Source organism: Mugil cephalus, chromosome 4 (genome assembly GCF_022458985.1).
Source record: "Mugil cephalus isolate CIBA_MC_2020 chromosome 4, CIBA_Mcephalus_1.1, whole genome shotgun sequence".
NCBI classification, from domain to species: domain Eukaryota; kingdom Metazoa; phylum Chordata; class Actinopteri; order Mugiliformes; family Mugilidae; genus Mugil; species Mugil cephalus.
This window is the reverse complement of record NC_061773.1, coordinates 16,640,283-16,658,158: the sequence shown is the minus strand read 5'-3', so window position 1 is coordinate 16,658,158 and position 17,876 is coordinate 16,640,283. Positions and strand designations below refer to the sequence as shown.

The following is a 17,876-nucleotide window of genomic DNA, read 5'->3' as shown; positions in this document are numbered from 1 at the left end:
AAGATATGGGTCCGTCTGGTAAGGTAGCCGAAGAGTTAACTTCAGGATTCTTCTTAAAAAAAAAAGAAAAAAAAAGGAATTAACTCTTACTTTACAGGTCTTATGATCATCTCAAGACGCTGTTACGCTCAACTTTTCAAATAAACACACAATATGAAGCCAAGATTATGCACGTATTCCTCCTTTTATTTTGAATTTATAGTTATAGTTACTAGATTGGGAGTGCAAAACAAACTTCTCCCATTACACACTATAATAAGAATAGCCGCTCACAAAGGAGTTAACCGGACTCACAGAGGAGCTGCAATCTGGAAACCATTAACAACCTTTCTGCACAAACAAATGGAAAAATTCAAATAATGTGTCCCTGTGTCCCCCGTGCAACTAACATCCTGGGATCAAAAACTGTCCGATTTTCCACATCTTCCCTCCCATTTCCTGTATCTTTCTGTTTTTGACCGCAGAAGAAAAGCCCAAAGTCACACATATCTATCACAAGAATAATAATAATATTAGATAAATAAACAGAACGACTGCAGCTTTAGCTTTGTGAGAATGCCAAAAAACTGTTGGCGGTGATGAAAAGGAAAGCAAATTTCTCAACAGAAGAGTCTATTATTGGACCTGGCAGGCAGTGAATGGAAATGTCAATGTTGTGTTTCGTTCTCTGGAGTGTCGGTTATTTAAAGCTCAGCAACAGAACAGCAGCCTTAACATTTATAGACGTCCACGGCAGGTTCAAGCCGCCAACATCCTTCGTGCTGCAGTTGGGTCGCACGCTTGCGAGACTCGGAATCGTCCTCTGTTTTATTTGCGTGCCGTGTTCCCGGGCAAAAACGATCAGCCAAGATCAAAACTGGATCCAAACGGCGCCTGAAAGAGCTCTCTGCCTTTTCTGACTGTACTATGTGAAGCATAAACAGGATATTTTAAAGTAGCATTTTATATAGCTCCCATTCAAATATTCTGCTTGGGAAAAGTAACTAAACTTAGAGAAGAAGAAGAAAAAAAAATGACTCATGCAACCGCAACTACTGAGGGAAAATTACAGTCTGGGAAAATTAGCTGTGTTCAGTACCCAGCTTCTATTAATCACCAGCATGTCTGAGCCTCTAGCCCCTCGCTGTGAAACGGATGTTTGGGTCAAAATATTCCATAAACTGAAGCGGCTTCCAGCTGCTTCTCAGAGCCGCTTACTAACATTGTTTCAGAACAAGTTTGGGAGGGGTCATATTTTTGTCCTTCTGTTTTTCTCCTGTTTTTAGTGGTTAGGAGCTTAGCTCAGTGATTTCTGTTTTGGCTTCTTTTTATTCTGTTGTTAGGTAAGCATGGCCTGCATTGATCATTCTGTGCTTTTGCCATGAAGCCAACACCAGCTCTTGACTTTGGAAAAACACTTTTTAAAAAAAAAAATAAAAAATAAAAAATGGGGTGAAAAGTGAATGCTGCAAAGGATATTGTTTCAGATAATTTAGCACAAAACTCAATTTTGTTATTGACGAGCAGCCCTGACGACAGCTAGCTGACTCACCACCAAACCGGTCATGCTAGGGTGGTGTTACAATGCAGCATGGCCTTCTCCAGACCCTTTCACGTCTGCCACTAGGGAACATGGTGAACCTTTCTCATCTGTGAGAAGCACACGGCGCCAGTGGTGGACCTGGTAATACTGGTGTTCTTTGCCAAACGCTCCACGGTGCCAGCCAGTGAGCACAGGGCCCACTAGAGGATGCTGGGCCCTCAGGCCACCCTCATGAAGTCTGTTTGTGATTGTTTGGTAAAAGACATCGCTGGAGGTCATTTTATAAGTGCCTGTCCTGTTCCTCCTTGCACAAAGGAGCAGATCCTGGTCCTGCCTCTCTAAGAGTAATTGTCTGTTTCCTGGTGCTGGGACATATTGATGCGCCAGCAGATGTGCCTGTGCAACCTCTGTAAGGTCCAAGTATCACCTCATGCTACCTGTAGTGACAGTGACCCTAGCCAAATGCAAAATTAGTGAAAGATGAGGAGGGAAACGATGTCAGCGGCCTCCACTTGTACAACCATCCCTGTTCTGGGTGTCGTCTCATCGTTGCCCCTCTAGCTAACCTGTTGTTAATTTATTAACAACCTCTGACCAGATCAATATCCCAGAAGAAAGTGTTCCTTTAATTTTTTTGAGACGCACATGTATAAAAAACATTTTTGTTGCCAGAAAAAAAAGCTCTATCTCCACTTTGCAGTCTACAACAGGAAGTGATACGCTTTGCTGCAGATGCTTTAGCTTACACCAGTCTGTACCTCACTAAGCCACTGTTCACACTGAGACGTCTGTAAGATAGAAACCAGATAAATAAATAACTCTAAGATGTTATATCTGTACACTTGTACATGTTAACAACGTGGGCGCGTAAGCTTTTTTGACCAGTTTATCGGCGTGCTGCGTGTGACTTTCATGCAACATCTTATGCTCGTTTCGCACATGCATGCATTCATGTACATGTGGTCAGGACCGATGAGTGTTTCACTGACAACATTTCTTCAACCTTCAAAGATTCAGAACAGTCGGATCATGAATTTGCTTGTTTGTATATTTTCTCCCATTATCTGTAGTCTAGTAGTCTTAAACACTCATGACCTGCAATTCATGTTGTGAGTGTTTGCGTATGATCGTTTGATTAACTGGAACAATACACTCCGTGATGCAATGTAGACTTAAATGTTCTAGTTGTGTCAAGGCTCACCTGTATAATAGCATTCACTAGCAGTTTGCAGATGACAAATGTCTTAATTTTAGTCGAATTACTCTGACGGAGAGAATTTTCACCCTATGTGATTACTTTCACATAAGTAAGGCTCCCTCCCTGGCAGTGGTGAATGTGTTGGTATGCAGGCCCGTGTGTCGGCTTTAATACCTTAAATCTTGTATTACAGGCTTCGAGGGATTAGAGTTTATTATGTTGTCAGGGGGATTTAGGTACAAGTCGAACGAGTTGGGGAATTGAACACGTATAGGCGGATACAAGTACAGTAAAAACTGATCCACTCCAATAACAAATAAAAGCCACACTTTGTTTTCTGAAGACAAATTTTTTATTAAGAAATAAAAAAAAGTTTTACACCATGTAAAACCTGTTCAAACACATATTTTTTTTTTCAGTTTTTGTTTTTTCTAGCTTACAGGTTGGCCATAGAAATAAAAAATAAAACCTTTTCAAATTCTTTTAAAAATGTTTTTTTCTTCGCCAAGAATTAAAAAACATTTTCCCCCCGATGTACATTCTCAAAAAGGAAGGGCTGGTATACGGTGGCAATGCAGGAAAGACAGAGGCATCGTCATTGGAGATCATTATCAGAGTTAGTCTGCTGACGGGTGGGGGGACGGGGGCGGGACTCGATTTCCCAGAAGCCTTAGCACGGAGAATTGAATTTATTTGGTATTGTTTCAATTTCAAACTATTTGAACGGTGTTGCCAGAGCTAAAAGAGTTTAGCTTTACATCAGATGTGCATAGGTCAAAGGTCACATCCGTTTGATCTAATGTTGCATCTTTATCACAAAAACAGACAATCAAGATCAGATATGTAGCGCCATTGAATGTAGACAGTATGAAATTTGTTGAGATCTGTTCCTGTGTAGATGGCGTTCTGTTTTTTTCTTTGATAGAGCACTAAGGCTGCAGGGTTTGGCAAAGTGATTTAGACAGAAATGAGCGTACAACGTACAAACTGCATGCAAGGTTTTTAAAGAAAAGCCCACGTCTGATATGGTGCTATATGTGTTTTTTTTTTTTTTTATTGAATTGACCGCTCTTGTTGCTCATGGACAGCTTTACCAAAAGCACCCAGATTATTCTACGTATTTGTTCCATCTCAGAAATCAAATTGAGCACAGGCGAATTATAAGGTACTGGGTTAAGTATCAGCTAAAAACTGGAGACTTTGGTCAGAGTGCGGTTTTGGAAAGCTGCCCGATTTCTTTTTTATGTTTAGCAACACAACAGTACTGAGATAAGTATAGGTAGGTAGGTAGGTAGAGAGACGGTGGGCTTAGTGGCAGTGTTTCATACCTCTCACAAATTAGTCTGTCATGAAATAAAAATAAAAAAAAAAGAAAGAAACAAACAAAATAATAATTTTGCTAAGAAATTCAGTTTGATGTGACAATGTGTAATAGTCATTTTATTTTCAGTGCATTTCAAACCACATGATCTTTGATGTAATAGTGGTTTTGTTTGGTTTAGTTTCCACATTGCAAAGCATTTTGTGGTGGGTTCTAATTTAACTGGACCCTGAAGAAGAATCTGTGTTCTTCAAAGGTTAGTACCACCTATTGGAAAGAAAAAAAAAAAACAACTAAAAAACAAAAACAGAATGAAAAATAAAAGCTTTCTACAAAGTATTGCACATAACAAATCATAGCTTTTTTTTGTGTGTGTGTGTCTGCATCTTTTTGTTTTCTTCTTTTGATTGATAGTTGTACATGTTACTCCAATGACAGAGGTTTCAAATACACTATTTTTGGAATACAAAAGGCAAATGTGATGGAAACACAAATTGGAAAACGGAATAAAAACAAAACAAGAGAACTGCAGAATTCAACAAAACAAGATCAATAAAAAGAAATTATTTTTTAATTTTTCTAAAAAATAAATCTTCAGAAACTTTTGCGTTCACCCCGCAGGTGACTTTCACATTTCAAACATTCGGCGGTAAAAACTTGTGCATCGTTACTGCTTAGATTTTCTTGCGAATTCAGTATCTCAGAGAAAAAAAAAAAGAAAAAAAGAAAAAAAAAAGATAATAATAATTATCGGTTAGCTTCGGTCAACGGAAGGTTTACATAGGCTAACTGACAGGGAGTGTAAGAAGGCAGAGGGGCTGGTACATACTGTAAATATACACAAAGAGGCAGAATAACACAATAAATGACTGCATTAGTTATCGTTTCTGGTCCACACTTGTCTTCCAAAAGAAGGATCGTTGCACTAGGACTCTGTCCTTTGCGTCCACTTTTAAATCTTTGCAACGTCGCATTCCATTTTCAGCTTTCATTCAATTTAAAACGTGACCAATTTGTTTAACAGCCCAGCAACTTTCAATTTTTTTCAAGAATGCTTCTCACTCTCACGGGATGTGAAAAGAGTTTGCTTTTTTGCTTCTTAAACCTAAGTGCAAAGATCCTTCAGAAGAACCAAGAACCAGATCTGTACAAAAGTTTTACGATTAAAATGAAGCTTTGTATCTGTATTAAAATGGGAGGTCTGCAATGGGAGCGTAGCTGTACAAAGACGACTTATATAGGAAAAGTTGTATGAAAATAGATGTCTGCTGCGGATTTGGTTTATCAAATCCCTTTTAATGATATCAACTACTTTAATCTATTCAAAGAAATAAAATTTTAAAATAAAAAATATCAACGCTTAGATGAAACATGAAAGAGGCCCTGGTCTCACTTCTGATGTGAAGTTGTTGGTCAAACTGCTGCCATGCATGTGTACTGTTCAACTGTGTGCATGAATGGTGTTCTTCTATTTTTAATATGTCCACTGTTAGTCTTTTTTTTTTTTTCCACTGAGAACAAACCCTGAATAAAAAGATGGCAGTGTTTTGGTTATTTTTGGCCTCATCATTTGATATGAAATCCAAATTATACAAGTAAGGTGCAATAAAAACTCAGTTCGACTCACTCCATCTGCATTTTTGCCTTCGATTCTGGATAAAATAGGCAGTTCAGGTGTGTGTTGTTTCTTCTTTTTTTTCCCATTCTAAAACTGATCTAATGGCCTTTCAAGCTGGATGATTGTTGATTGCTACCATCGTGGAGCTCTTTTTCACCCACAGTTAAAAGTCAAAAAAAATTTAGTTGTTTTTTTTGTTTGTTTTTTTGGACGCTGGGTTAATGCAGCTTTACAGTAGACAAAAGCACTACAGTCCTGAGCGGATGGACGCTGGTGACACACACATGGGAGACCCCTTGTTATACACACACACACATATACATTAAAATGAATGTCACATCTCATGTGGTCTGCTCTTGATTGTTAACAGTTCACATCAACATTGCTATGGCCCCATGTTATTGTGATGAATGTCATTCTAGTTTTGTTGCAATGATGATGATCCGGAGACAGAGGGCACTTCTCAATGATTAACAGAGTTTGGGTGTCAGCGGTTACGTTACAGAAACCATGTCAACCTCTCAAAGTAATGACAGCATTTTAAAGTCGGCAGCACGGTATACGGGATCAAAAACAAGCAATTTAAGAGAAAGGGCAGTTAATATGTTTTCAAGTAAAGGATTTAAACTGTACCTACAGTATTATTATTACTGTTCTCTCTTCATTTTGGATTTTGGCTGGCAATAGTTTGAACTTCCAGTGACAGTGAGGGTTATTAAGCCCACATCTGACTTCACTGCCTTCTTCCGTGAAGGGACATGTGACTGTGTCAACGACCAAACCCAATAGTCAATCAGTGACTGGTCTGTCTGCAGCCCGCTACCACCTCAGCCAGACAACTCTGACGAGTCCGACACTGGCTGACACGGTGGTCACTTTTTAGTCTTTGAATTAGTGAAACGTCGTTTAACCACTGGTTGCGGCGCCCTGCCTGGCTGAATTCATCCAAATTAAATACTGACTTCTGGTATTTACAGAAGAGGAAAAGCTATAAACTCCCCCAACACCTACAATCTTACAAATGGAGCCATTGTAGAATTTCCATTTTCTTTTTTTCTTTTTTTTTTGCTGGACATTACACGGCTCGCTAACAATTGACCCAAACCCCCCACAAGAGAAAACGTCAGGGAAAATCTGTTCCATTGTTTTTCTGTGTTCAACTGAAGACTGAACCATCGGCAGGACCAAGGCCGAAGAAGAAGATGCATAATGAGGACTATACTACAATGGCTGCCACTGTAAATGTACGATTTATATAATAGCTTAGTATTTTCACCAGATGAAATAAGTGTTCCTTCTTCTATGTAAAACTACAGCAATTCAATAGTGAATACCAATAACATCAATAATAAAAAAAAAAATCTAAACATCGACAGAGGAAAAAAAAACGAATAATAATGTATAATCCTCTGTAGAAAACAAAACAAATCCAATCCAAAATTTTAAGCCAAGAGTGCCTAGTGCAGTCACTAATGTACTGTAAACTGGTCTAGGACAGAGAAAGATAGATAAAGAGATATAGATAGACTGATTAGCTACTACTGTACAGTACGTCACAGACAACACACTCAAGGGTTCAACCTCCACACTTCAAATCCTTTCAGATACCTCTCTCTTTGTGCACAATCGGGTTTCCCCAACACAGTCTCAGTGCTAGATTTCTCTTTGACCCATAGTTTATGACTATGGAATATGGGAGTAGTTGTGCTAAGGTGCATTCAAAAACCAGGACCCTGGTTTGATTAGGCCCATCAGCTATCACGGCTGTGTAAATGTTCTAGTTTTATTTTTTATTTTTTTAGCTGCACCGGGAATTTTGTGTAATGCTGCATCAGAACAATCTGTTTACGCGTTTTAAAATTTGCACAGTTAAGACGCGTTTCCTGTGAAAGCCACAAAATTATTTGCATTTCACTGGAAAATCTTACCAAGTGCAGCTTCAATAACATTTAATTTCCAAGGATAGAAGGGGGCACGTGCATAACGAGCTAATAATACCTGTAGTGCCTGAGTCGTTCGCTTCATCTCAGGAGGGCCTTTTCTGAGCACAGTGGGACAGAAGGAGCCACAGCTGAACCCTATGGCACATGTCCGAAGATAAGTGCACCCTGTTCATAGTCTCAAAGGGAATTAATATTCCCCCCCAAAAAGGTCTTTTTTAAACATTTTTTGTGATCCACGATCAATGCAGGAAACATTTTTATTATATATAGTGTGGCTACAAAAGGCTATTTGATTCCAGACTCAATAACTACTTTCTTCCTTTCTTCGAACAATGGCTGATTATGTGCAAGAGCACCTGGTGGAACAAACCAAAATCAACCAATGTGTCCCCAGAGGCTGGTGTTAATTTGCCTTCAGACAAGATCACAGCGGGACGCGTAGTCACATGGAAACTACTAACAGGGGAAAAGTAGCTTGTGAGTACTTCAGAAATAGATTTGAAATGTGATGGCTACCCTCTTCAGAAAACCACCAATGGCAAACTACTTGCAGAGTGTTCCTAAAAGATTTGAAACGTGAACTTGTTTTTTTTTTCTCCTTGAAAACCCTTATTAGTCCACCAGAAAGACAAAGACAGACAGAGAGCTAGCTAGCTTTAGAAGCATTTTAGAGGACAGGAGAGGGGAGGAGAGCGATCTCATGGAGAGCCTCCGCCTCATTCCTTTACATCATGGTTTCTACGATGGTGTGGGTGGGGGCCTTCATCAGGAGGCCCTTGTTCCCGTTGGGGTCCAGTGGGTAGGAGAGCTCCTTAGGGCCACGGTGATCTGCGGGACGGGAGCTGGCCCCGCCGCGAACCGGGGCAGCCACGGCCTTAATCCTCTGCAGGGGGAAGGAGTACAGGGGTTGCAGGAGAGGAGGGGGAGGGGGAAGAAAGGTGATGGAGACAATGTAGGGAATATATGTGAATATAACATCAAAAAAAAAGCATTTGATGCTTTAAAACTGTATTTAAGACCAATTACAAACCAAACATGCAACAGCTAAAGAGCAAAGATGGCCAATCCACCCACCTCAATGAGAGGCCCATCAGAGCGGATGATCTTGATGACCACCACCATCGGGATGCAGATCATGGAGGCCAAGGCCAGAGTCCAGCCTATTCCAATGGCCCACTCAGGATACTGGTACACCTTGTTGTACGTCAGTGGCTTGTATTTGACCAACGTGAAGATAAAGCATCCCTGGAGGGGAAGGATTACACAATATGAATATGAAATGCATATATGCAATATGAACATGGTGATGTGTCTCTTTAACACTGTTGAAGCACACGACAAAGGAGAAAGATCTTAAACACACTAGACCAGGTTTCAGGAAGCAGAAGAACTGCCAACTGAAAAGAGGAAGCAGAAGTTGAACTTTTGTCCCTCGTCACCATCTGGAGACTGAGGTTAACACATGGCCCTGCATTGTTTAATATGTACCCTAAAGCAAACTTTAAAAACAAAGCCCCTTACCATGCACAGTAAAGGAGTGATAACACTCCAGCTCCATTTCATCCAAGGATTTGGTCTGTAGCCAATCATGTCCTCGATTGCATCGTAGAAATTATCAACGCCTGGAAAGACAACAACAGGCATCCAGCTGAGTGACAGAATCGTCCACCTGCACCGCTTACTTCACAGCAATTAACAGGCAAGACAGGCTATGGAAAACTAGTCGTGCTGTTTCCCGTTGTGCATTTAAATAGTCATGTTGTTGACTACGTAGGTCCTAGGGATTCAAAAAGTAAAATGGGAGGTAGGCTTAAGACCTTTTAATGAAGCTGGCCTGTTAGTCATGCTATGCTATAGGCCTCTCTTGCTACTTGCATTGTTGTGCACTTCTACTGTATAGAATGCCAACTCTCTCCACTGACGCTATACAAATAAAATGTTGTTGAATTCATAGGTGCAAGCATAAGCATAAGTTGCTTTTGGTTGCAATAACTTAATTTCCAAGTCTTCAGTAACCAACTTCTCGATTCCTTCGGAAATAACTGTAATGCACAAATTTAGATATTTGATCACATGCAAAACCTTCTTCTGTGATTGATAGATTATTAGCAATTACTGTTTTGTCTAATGTGAAAGAATTGCTGTTTCACATAGACGTTTATGTGACACATTGATCTGTCTTGACCATTTATTCTCAAACTTTGAGATACTCAGGCGGCATATCCAGTGAATGGAGATATTGCAGTAAAAAGTATATAGTCATGAGGTTGACTGTAAGGCATTAGGTTTATTGGATTTGGTACTTACCATAAACCCAGGCAACAGCTATACATTCAAAGAATGCCACCCACAGAAGGCACACACCGCTAGCTGCATAGAAGTCAAACAGCTGGAAAACATACATGCCACCCTGTAGAAAGACAAGGAGAAAATTCCATTTTCTTTTAAACCCTGGTATATTTCAGGCATTTTCTTTAAAAAAAAAAACAACAAAAAAAAGGCAGACCTCAGTACCTTCCTATACTAAAACTCTGCACATGATAAGTCAAAGACTTAAGAGGAACACAGATCACTGCAATAAAGGCTGCTTTGACCACGAGTGTCTGTATGTCCTCACGTGTGTGTCCGGTGTGAAAACTGTTAATCAAGGGAGTCCTAAACTTGAACCAGGCCACCGCAGCCATAAAAAGACGTTGTCATGGGAACAACGGCGAGAGAGAGAGAGAGAGAGGACACAATGGAGTGAGGCAAGTCAGAGAACAGATTGCGGAGAGAAAGTTGTATGCAATGCAAAAACAGAAGGAAGGGTGGGAAGAAAATAAGGATGAAAGGATGAAAGGATGACAGAAAATCACTGCTGATTACAATTTCCAGTTTTAAAGTAGGGTTTCTTACAAAAAATTCTATTGCTCAGAGGAAGTTGGGAATGTTGACTGACATAGAGGAAAAAAGTCGTCGAAAGATCGAGCAAAGACTGACTTTCTAGAGTAACCCTGTACAAAATATGTAAATAGACGAAATGCCATGTTGGAAATTTAGTGATGGCTACAGTATTAGTTATTTTTATATCCAGTGAAACATTTTGGTTCATTAAAAAAACAGGGCACGTGAGATGTCTGCTCGTGATTCGGAACCGCTAAATCTGTTCTACTGTATCTATTATTACACGGGGAATGGAAGTTCTCATGACTTGACAGCATAAATAGCCGCTTGTCATTTCTCGGGGGATTCGCATTAATAGCTATCAGACCGCTGTTGTTCCTGGTGCATTGGGCTGAGGGACTGTACTCTGAAACGAGGTCAGTACCCTCAGCGTAAACATGCAATTATCAGTAGATGCTTTGCGTATGTTTTGGAGAAATACTGTAATCATAACAGAGCTGTGGGTTTTGGAGTTCATAGTCATCCATAAAGGTTTTCAGATGTTTTACGATGTGCCTTCGTTTTCTCAGTTTATGTTTCAGTTTTTAGTTCACATTCACGGTGTTACCTTGGTAACCATGGTGAGTCCAAGCAGGTAGCTGATGCAGCAGATGATAGCGATGAAGACCTCTCTGCGGTAACCCTTCCTTAGGAAGGACGGATACAGATCCACCAGTGATGTGATCTGCCCTTCCACCTCCACAAACTGCAGCAGAACACAGAGACACAGCAGTGTTACCAGAAAACATCCTCTGGCAGCATAAGCTGATGTTTTACACCCGAAGAACCAGAATCTCTACATCTTTTGTTTGCCCTGTAAAAAACCATCACAGACCCTGTGTTGTTGAACAGGGGTGAGTTTTACCATGAAGAATTTCCCATTGTTAAAGGGTAACTTCTATTTTTGTTGGCACTGTGTCAATTTGTTGCGCTACTTTTTGTTTGGTTTTGCTTTTCATGCGTGAGTGTCAGCTCCCATGTTAACGACTGCACATGTGAACCGTTTTCAAACATGACAGTAAATTTACATTTAACAGACTTTATCACACAAGTTCCCTGTCTCGTGCTTAAATGGTGCAGCTAATCGTCTGGAGAATTCACAGCAAGTGGGTGTGCATCTACCCAGGCACCTGTGGACTACGGATAAACTTGTGGAATTGAGCTTTACTTTCATCCCACAATTACTCCCACTGCAATGACAAGTTAAGTTAGCTTCCTGCAGCTCTAGCAGCTACCAACGAGTGAGAGAACCTAACCTGACTGTCGAGGCCAAGCAGCAGCAGCATAATGAAGAAGAGGATTGCCCAGACTGTCGGAAAAGGCATCATGGTTACGGCCTTGGGGTAGGCAATGAACGCCAGGCCTGGACCTGCAGAGGAGTGGGTGGGCGGGGGGAGGAGAGCAGAGAGAGGGATGTGGGGGAGGAACAACATTAGTATCATATGATAAGATCATCTGATCTGCATCCCTGTAGGGGGGAAAAACGAAGCCCCATATAATGGAGACGCAGAACAGGATATGAATACATTATCAAAGTTTAACTAGAATACTAGGGACAAATTCTGTGTCACTGTGTGTTTGTGTGTATCTCTGTGTGTCATATGCATCTGCTAGATGCTATCGTAAATAGTGTATTAAATATATGTAATATACATCTTTACTTACCTCTTGTTTTAACACAAAAAACTCACTACTATATGCATTCAAGAAACAAAACAGTTTCAAAATATATCTTAGAATATCACAGTGAAGAAAAACAGAGGATTAACAAAGAACATGTAAACTTTTCCTTAGTATTACGTAACTGCATCTCTGTAGAAGTCATGACAAGAAATTGTGAAGCATTCTGTAAATGATGTGTGTGCAGTATGTTTGTGGCTAGTGTGTGTGTGTTTCGTGTGACTTAACTTTCCAAAGAGAAAAGTGTGAACACTGCAGCAATTTTATTTACAAAATTGTGTCTGTACAGGGTGTGCTTGATTCACTTTCAGCAGCTACAAAAAGGTAAATCAAGCGCAACTTGGTGTCCCAAAACGTTTCATTACTTCAACACTCACGGTAGATCACTCGAGCCATTTTGCATCCCTGACTAAGATAAGCATAAACTGTTATGGGGGATGCAAAATGGCTGTTGCAAAACAGCAGCAGATGCAAACGGAGTGGTCAAATAACAAGAAAAGGTTGATTATTTTTCTCTTTCCTTTTTTTTTTTTTATGATGTCAAATTTGATACTTTGGGAACTGCAAAAGAGAAGTCAATGAACAAGGAAGCAGCCATAACAGCAAAACAGCATTGCAGCTGAGAGCAATATACTGTATGTAAATGTGTTCCATTTTTGTAGCAAATTATGACAAGGCATCCAACCAAACACCGCGTTGACTCAAAAAAGTAATATGACTTCCAGTCCCCGAGAGGGAAAATGCCAGCAGAACTATCAATCAAACAGTGTTATGTGTTATTGCTAGACTTTACAAATTACATTATAGAAACTAGAATTTGTAGTCTGAATTTCTTTTTAGCACATTCTAAGTCAAAAGAGCCTGCGTATGCGTTCTAACATGGCACTGTGGGAAAAAACTAATTCTCTGTATACATAACAATGACTTTAATGCTACTGCTTGGTTCTGTTAGGATCAAGCAGACACATTTATGACTGATTATTTGTAATGTTCCTGATCTGTTCTAACGTGCTTGCCTGGTTGATCTTAATGACCTAGAACAGGAATACTTATTATATTCTGCTGTCTAATGACATACCCTGTTATTACTTATGATACACTTCAGTAACCTGTGAGGCATCAGCCCACTCGCCAAACAACATTCACATTGGACAATTCTGCAAAGCATTATGTGGGCACTGCAGAACTGTGCAATATTTGCTTCGACTGGGCTGACAGCATGAGACTGTGCTAAGCTACCTTTGACTATGTAAAACTGTCTGACTTTGTGGAATTGGATAAAGCCCACGTTTCACAAATATACTTGATGCTGACAAATCCTTGTCCCATTTGTGCAAATTCAAGTTTGTGACCCATCTGAGCCACTTAAACATGTAACTGAAGCACATGGATTATAACACAGCAAAAAAAAAGCATCTTTCACTTTGGTTGGTGTCTTAACACACTTGAACTTATTTCTACACGTTGTCTAAAGAAATATCTGCTGCAAGTATAAATGAAATCCTCGAGATTTTGTCAGAAAACCAGCCACAACTTTCAACGTAACCTCGGCTGACTTCGTCTCCTTTGCAAAAGAATGCTGAACTGTCACAAGGCTCCAGCTATCATGTATACTGTAGGACATAAACTGAGTCCGTGGAAAAGATGTGGGCACTTGCAGCTGCACTGAAGCTTTTCTAAAAGCCCTCAAACTCATGTGGCAATGAGTAAAAGTGCTTTAAACTGACTTTTCCTTCTTTGGTAAAAACGAACCAAGCAGACCAGACCAAGCTAATAGTTCTAGCACACTAGAAACAACTAATAACCACATTTGCAAATATGTCACTCAGATTAAGAGGAGCCACAACAATGGTGATGTCAGTTTAAAAAGGAAAAACGTCTCAGAGTCAAATCTCTGGTATCATGTTTAAGCCACAAAACTGGCACAAGATGCACAGTACATTTTCCAATGTCTTTTTGCTTAGCCCCAACTCTAATAAGTGCTAACAAACCGGCCACATGTTAATGTCATCTTCTCACGTTCTGCTTTTGTCAAGGTGTGTTTGATTGCGGAAGCTTCCATATTTTGATGCCGTCATTTGTTATTAATCGGTAAATCCGTTCGATTTCCAAATTACAACTCAGTTCGGGACTGAACATAGAGGCTAATTCTCTTTTGGGTTTCGTTGCTGTTTTTTTTTCCCTTTACAATTACTGTTGTTTAATTTGTTAACCAGGAAGCAGCGCCCACCACCACTGCCGCCTTTACAGAACCCTCGTACCTGACTCTGCCACATCAGCAATGTCCACCCCTTGCTCTTGTGCCATGAAGCCCAGGACGGAAAATATTGCGAAGCCAGACACAAAACTGGTACCACTGTTGAGGGCTCCCAGCAGCAAACAGTCCCTATGTCACACATATGTCATGAGGAGGATTTGTTAATGAACACACAAGGATCCCTCAACCCCCCTCTGTCCCCTATCGCTAATCCCCCTCACTGAAAACTGACGACTCACCTGTAGCAGTTATATTTGTACTTGTTGTAACTCCCCAAGGACGTCATGGCGCCCAAACAGATGGCATAGGAAAAGAAGATCTGGGTGCCGGCATCAATCCACACCTGCCAAGTAGGGGGGGAGAGTGGGAATAGAAAGGCTGAGGCTTGCTGATGACGGGAAGAACAGCATTGATGTTCAGTGAGGCAAGAGGGTTTGTGTTACAGCTCAGACTCTAACCCTTCTCAAAACTTACCTCTCTCAACTCTTTAACTCTATTTGTCTGTAAATTGACAAGCCTAAAAGTTTTTTTTTTGTTTTTGTTTTTTTTATCTACGTAACTTGAGATATTTGTAACTTTTTGCCCCATTTCTGTTCTGGTAGAACAAGCCAGTCAGAGATATCTCGACGATTGGTTGTCCAGCTCAGCTGAAAGTTTCTTTTTTATGTAATCTGAACATTCAAATAAACATATATTTCCACTTTATCATCCAGAAGGAATAAACTGTAGATCACCTGATCAGTAAGATTCATGAGCAGCCAGCTCTGCACAACTGTTTGTAGGTGTCCCTAGCTTCCTAGCCTCTCTGCTAATAGGGGCTTTCCTGTTTCCCCTTTTTCATGACAAATACAGACTATTGACACCTGCTATATTAAGAGTTATTTCCTTTAATGCAGACGCATAATGTAGAGTCTCTGCAACTTTATGCAAAACACTTGCAAGGCAGCATCACAGTCAGCCACAGCTGCCGGACGCATGCCGACCAATTTGTTGTGTGTGGAACTTGTAATAATTGCCACAATTTCGTCACAACGCTTCAGCGACAGGCAGCTAGACTCCATGCGCATGTTGAAATGGTTGGCCTAACTCAGCGAAGGGTTTATAACACAGGGTGTCACCTACCTCTGGGTCCTTCAGGCGAGCGAGGTCGGGGTACAAGTAGAACTTGATTCCCTCTGAAGCACCTGGCAGTGTCACACCACGAATCAACAGCACGATGAGCATGATAAATGGGAACGTGGCTGTGATGTAGACGACCTGAGGAGAGCACATATACTTTTAAGTCATCCAGTCTGAATCCTTCTGTGGCTCTCTGCTCAATCTAATTTGTTAATTTGCCCTACTTGCTAATATCTTCTCTGTCAATACAGACAATAGAGACATGTCCGACACAAGTCTAAACTCCGGGATCTATTGTGGGATTACGACAACAGCAGACCACAGGCTGTCTCTTAAATCAATAGCAGTGTATCAGTATCTGTTATGTGGAAAGCGGTGACCACACTTGGCCTTGGATGAACGTCCTTATTACCAGAGTTACAGCTTGGAGCAGCCAGAAAGCATAAATCCAGGCCAAACCAATCAATAAAGAGTGTTGAGGCTATGAAAACAGAGAGGAGCCTGGGATTGATCACCTCTGGTCTCGGGACAAGTTGTTATCGTTGTTGAGGTGACAGAAATTTCCCCATTTACCCAAGGCCACGTTTATTAAGCAATAGTGTATAGGAGGGTGGGCGCACAGTAAGAGTCCACCAACAAGAGACCACATAATGAAATTAGGTTGTAGCAATGAGATGTGCAACAAACCCACGTGAAGTGGGCAGGTAACACAACTAATCTCTACTTTGAGGCAACAACCAATCGACACGTGATGCCAACATGTAAAAATGTTTACTGGAAGGATAGAGATCCTAACAGAGGGCATCGAGTGTGTGGTGAACGCAGATGGAGTGCTAATTCCTTTGATCGTATTTTCTTTTGAAACAGAGCAGAGGCAGCAAAAATAGCTTACCATGTCCACACACTACCAGTAATTTCACTGCTAAAAAACACTGGGGGGATGTGATAAGCACTTTCTATGAGATGGGGCTTAAAAAAAAAAAGAAAAAAAGAAAAGAAGATACTAGTATCTTTGTTGAGGAAATCATGCTGCAAGGCAGAGAGGAAACCAACAGCAGATGTTGTGGACAGCATTCTAGTCTTCCTTCTGAGACTTACCGTCATAGTTTGTGCAACTAAAAGTCATGCAATAATAATACTCTTTGAACATGTCAGCTATGACACCTTAATGACGTAATATATTTCGCCTGCTTCCTCGGTCACTTTGAAAAACAGCTTGTTACTGTCGACCAAAAATAAGGTTTTCAAATGTATACATTGTATACTCCTCTGCCCACTTCTGCCATAAAATAAAAGCCTTTCTCTGTTGCCAATAAACTTTGAACATAGCCTACATTGTTCTCCTAATCAGACCAGAGCATTAAAAAAAAAAAATCATATGAGCATCACCCTGTGATAGCATATTGCAGCGATTATGATACAGTAACGATAAAACAAACCCTTGTATTTCCTTTTAGTTCAGCAAGTTCAAGAATAAATGGTGGAAACGGTCGACACAACTGATAAATGAATGCAGTGCAGGATAACAGGCCGGTGTGAATTTATTTACCTTTCCAGTGGATTTGACCCCCTTCCAGATGCAGAAGAAACAGATGACCCAGACGAGCAGTAAACACAGTGCCAGGTCCCATTTAATGGGACCGATTTCCTCTATACCACTGGTGATACCCAGTACATTATGTCTGCAATGAAAAGAAAAAGTTCTGTAAGTGTGTGTTCGTTTGTTCACCTCAAAGAAAGGTGGTGTCCAAACTGGCAATGTTTTGCAAAAAACAACACTTAAAGAGTTTCACACGGTTTTACTGCAACTTACTCCCAGAACTCGGTGACAGGGGAGGTGAAGTTGGAGATATTGGCAGCCAACAAAAAGGTTTTGTTCTTGCGGTAGGTGTCTTCGATGCAGCGATCAGTGTTCCAGGGCTGATTGCACTTGGCCCAGGGCAGCTCTGGCTGGAAACACTAAAATAGCAAAGAAGGGAAACTTTACTTTACCGTGTGTTCACTTTCTAATTGGTTTGAGAGACGCGAATCTTAAGTTGATGTGCTGGTGTCAAATTATGATTTAGTTATTGACAGCTCTTTATCTTCAAAAAAATCCCTCACCATCTATCTGAACCTACCTGGAACAAGTAGTACAGGCCCCAGGCCAGGATGACGATGTAGTAGATATTCAGCAAAGACACGATCACAATGGAGGCATAACCAATACCTGGAGAGAAGACAGAGTTTCACGGTAAACAAGTGAGCGAGCAGCTACAAGATAGTATCAGCTGCTTACGAGACTGTGGCCTGAATT

The 17,876-nt window shown here is 40.7% G+C and overlaps 1 protein-coding gene across 1 annotated transcript in view; it reads right to left on the bottom strand.

Moving 5' to 3' along the window:
• Window positions 1-4,127: 4,127 nt before the first annotated feature.
• LOC125006656 (sodium- and chloride-dependent taurine transporter-like) overlaps window positions 4,128-17,876 on the bottom strand; it is a 28,284-nt gene continuing 14,535 nt past the window's right edge. The window contains exons 4-15 of the mRNA XM_047582907.1: window positions 17,701-17,789; window positions 17,394-17,539; window positions 17,130-17,262; window positions 15,584-15,718; window positions 14,701-14,804; window positions 14,466-14,590; window positions 11,781-11,893; window positions 11,093-11,230; window positions 9,910-10,012; window positions 9,124-9,224; window positions 8,677-8,847; window positions 4,128-8,485 (exon numbers count right to left, since the gene is read on the bottom strand). Coding sequence (XP_047438863.1) covers window positions 8,327-8,485; window positions 8,677-8,847; window positions 9,124-9,224; window positions 9,910-10,012; window positions 11,093-11,230; window positions 11,781-11,893; window positions 14,466-14,590; window positions 14,701-14,804; window positions 15,584-15,718; window positions 17,130-17,262; window positions 17,394-17,539; window positions 17,701-17,789 — 1,517 coding nt within the window. The 3' untranslated portion in view covers window positions 4,128-8,326. The remainder of the gene's footprint in view (window positions 8,486-8,676; window positions 8,848-9,123; window positions 9,225-9,909; window positions 10,013-11,092; window positions 11,231-11,780; window positions 11,894-14,465; window positions 14,591-14,700; window positions 14,805-15,583; window positions 15,719-17,129; window positions 17,263-17,393; window positions 17,540-17,700; window positions 17,790-17,876) is intronic.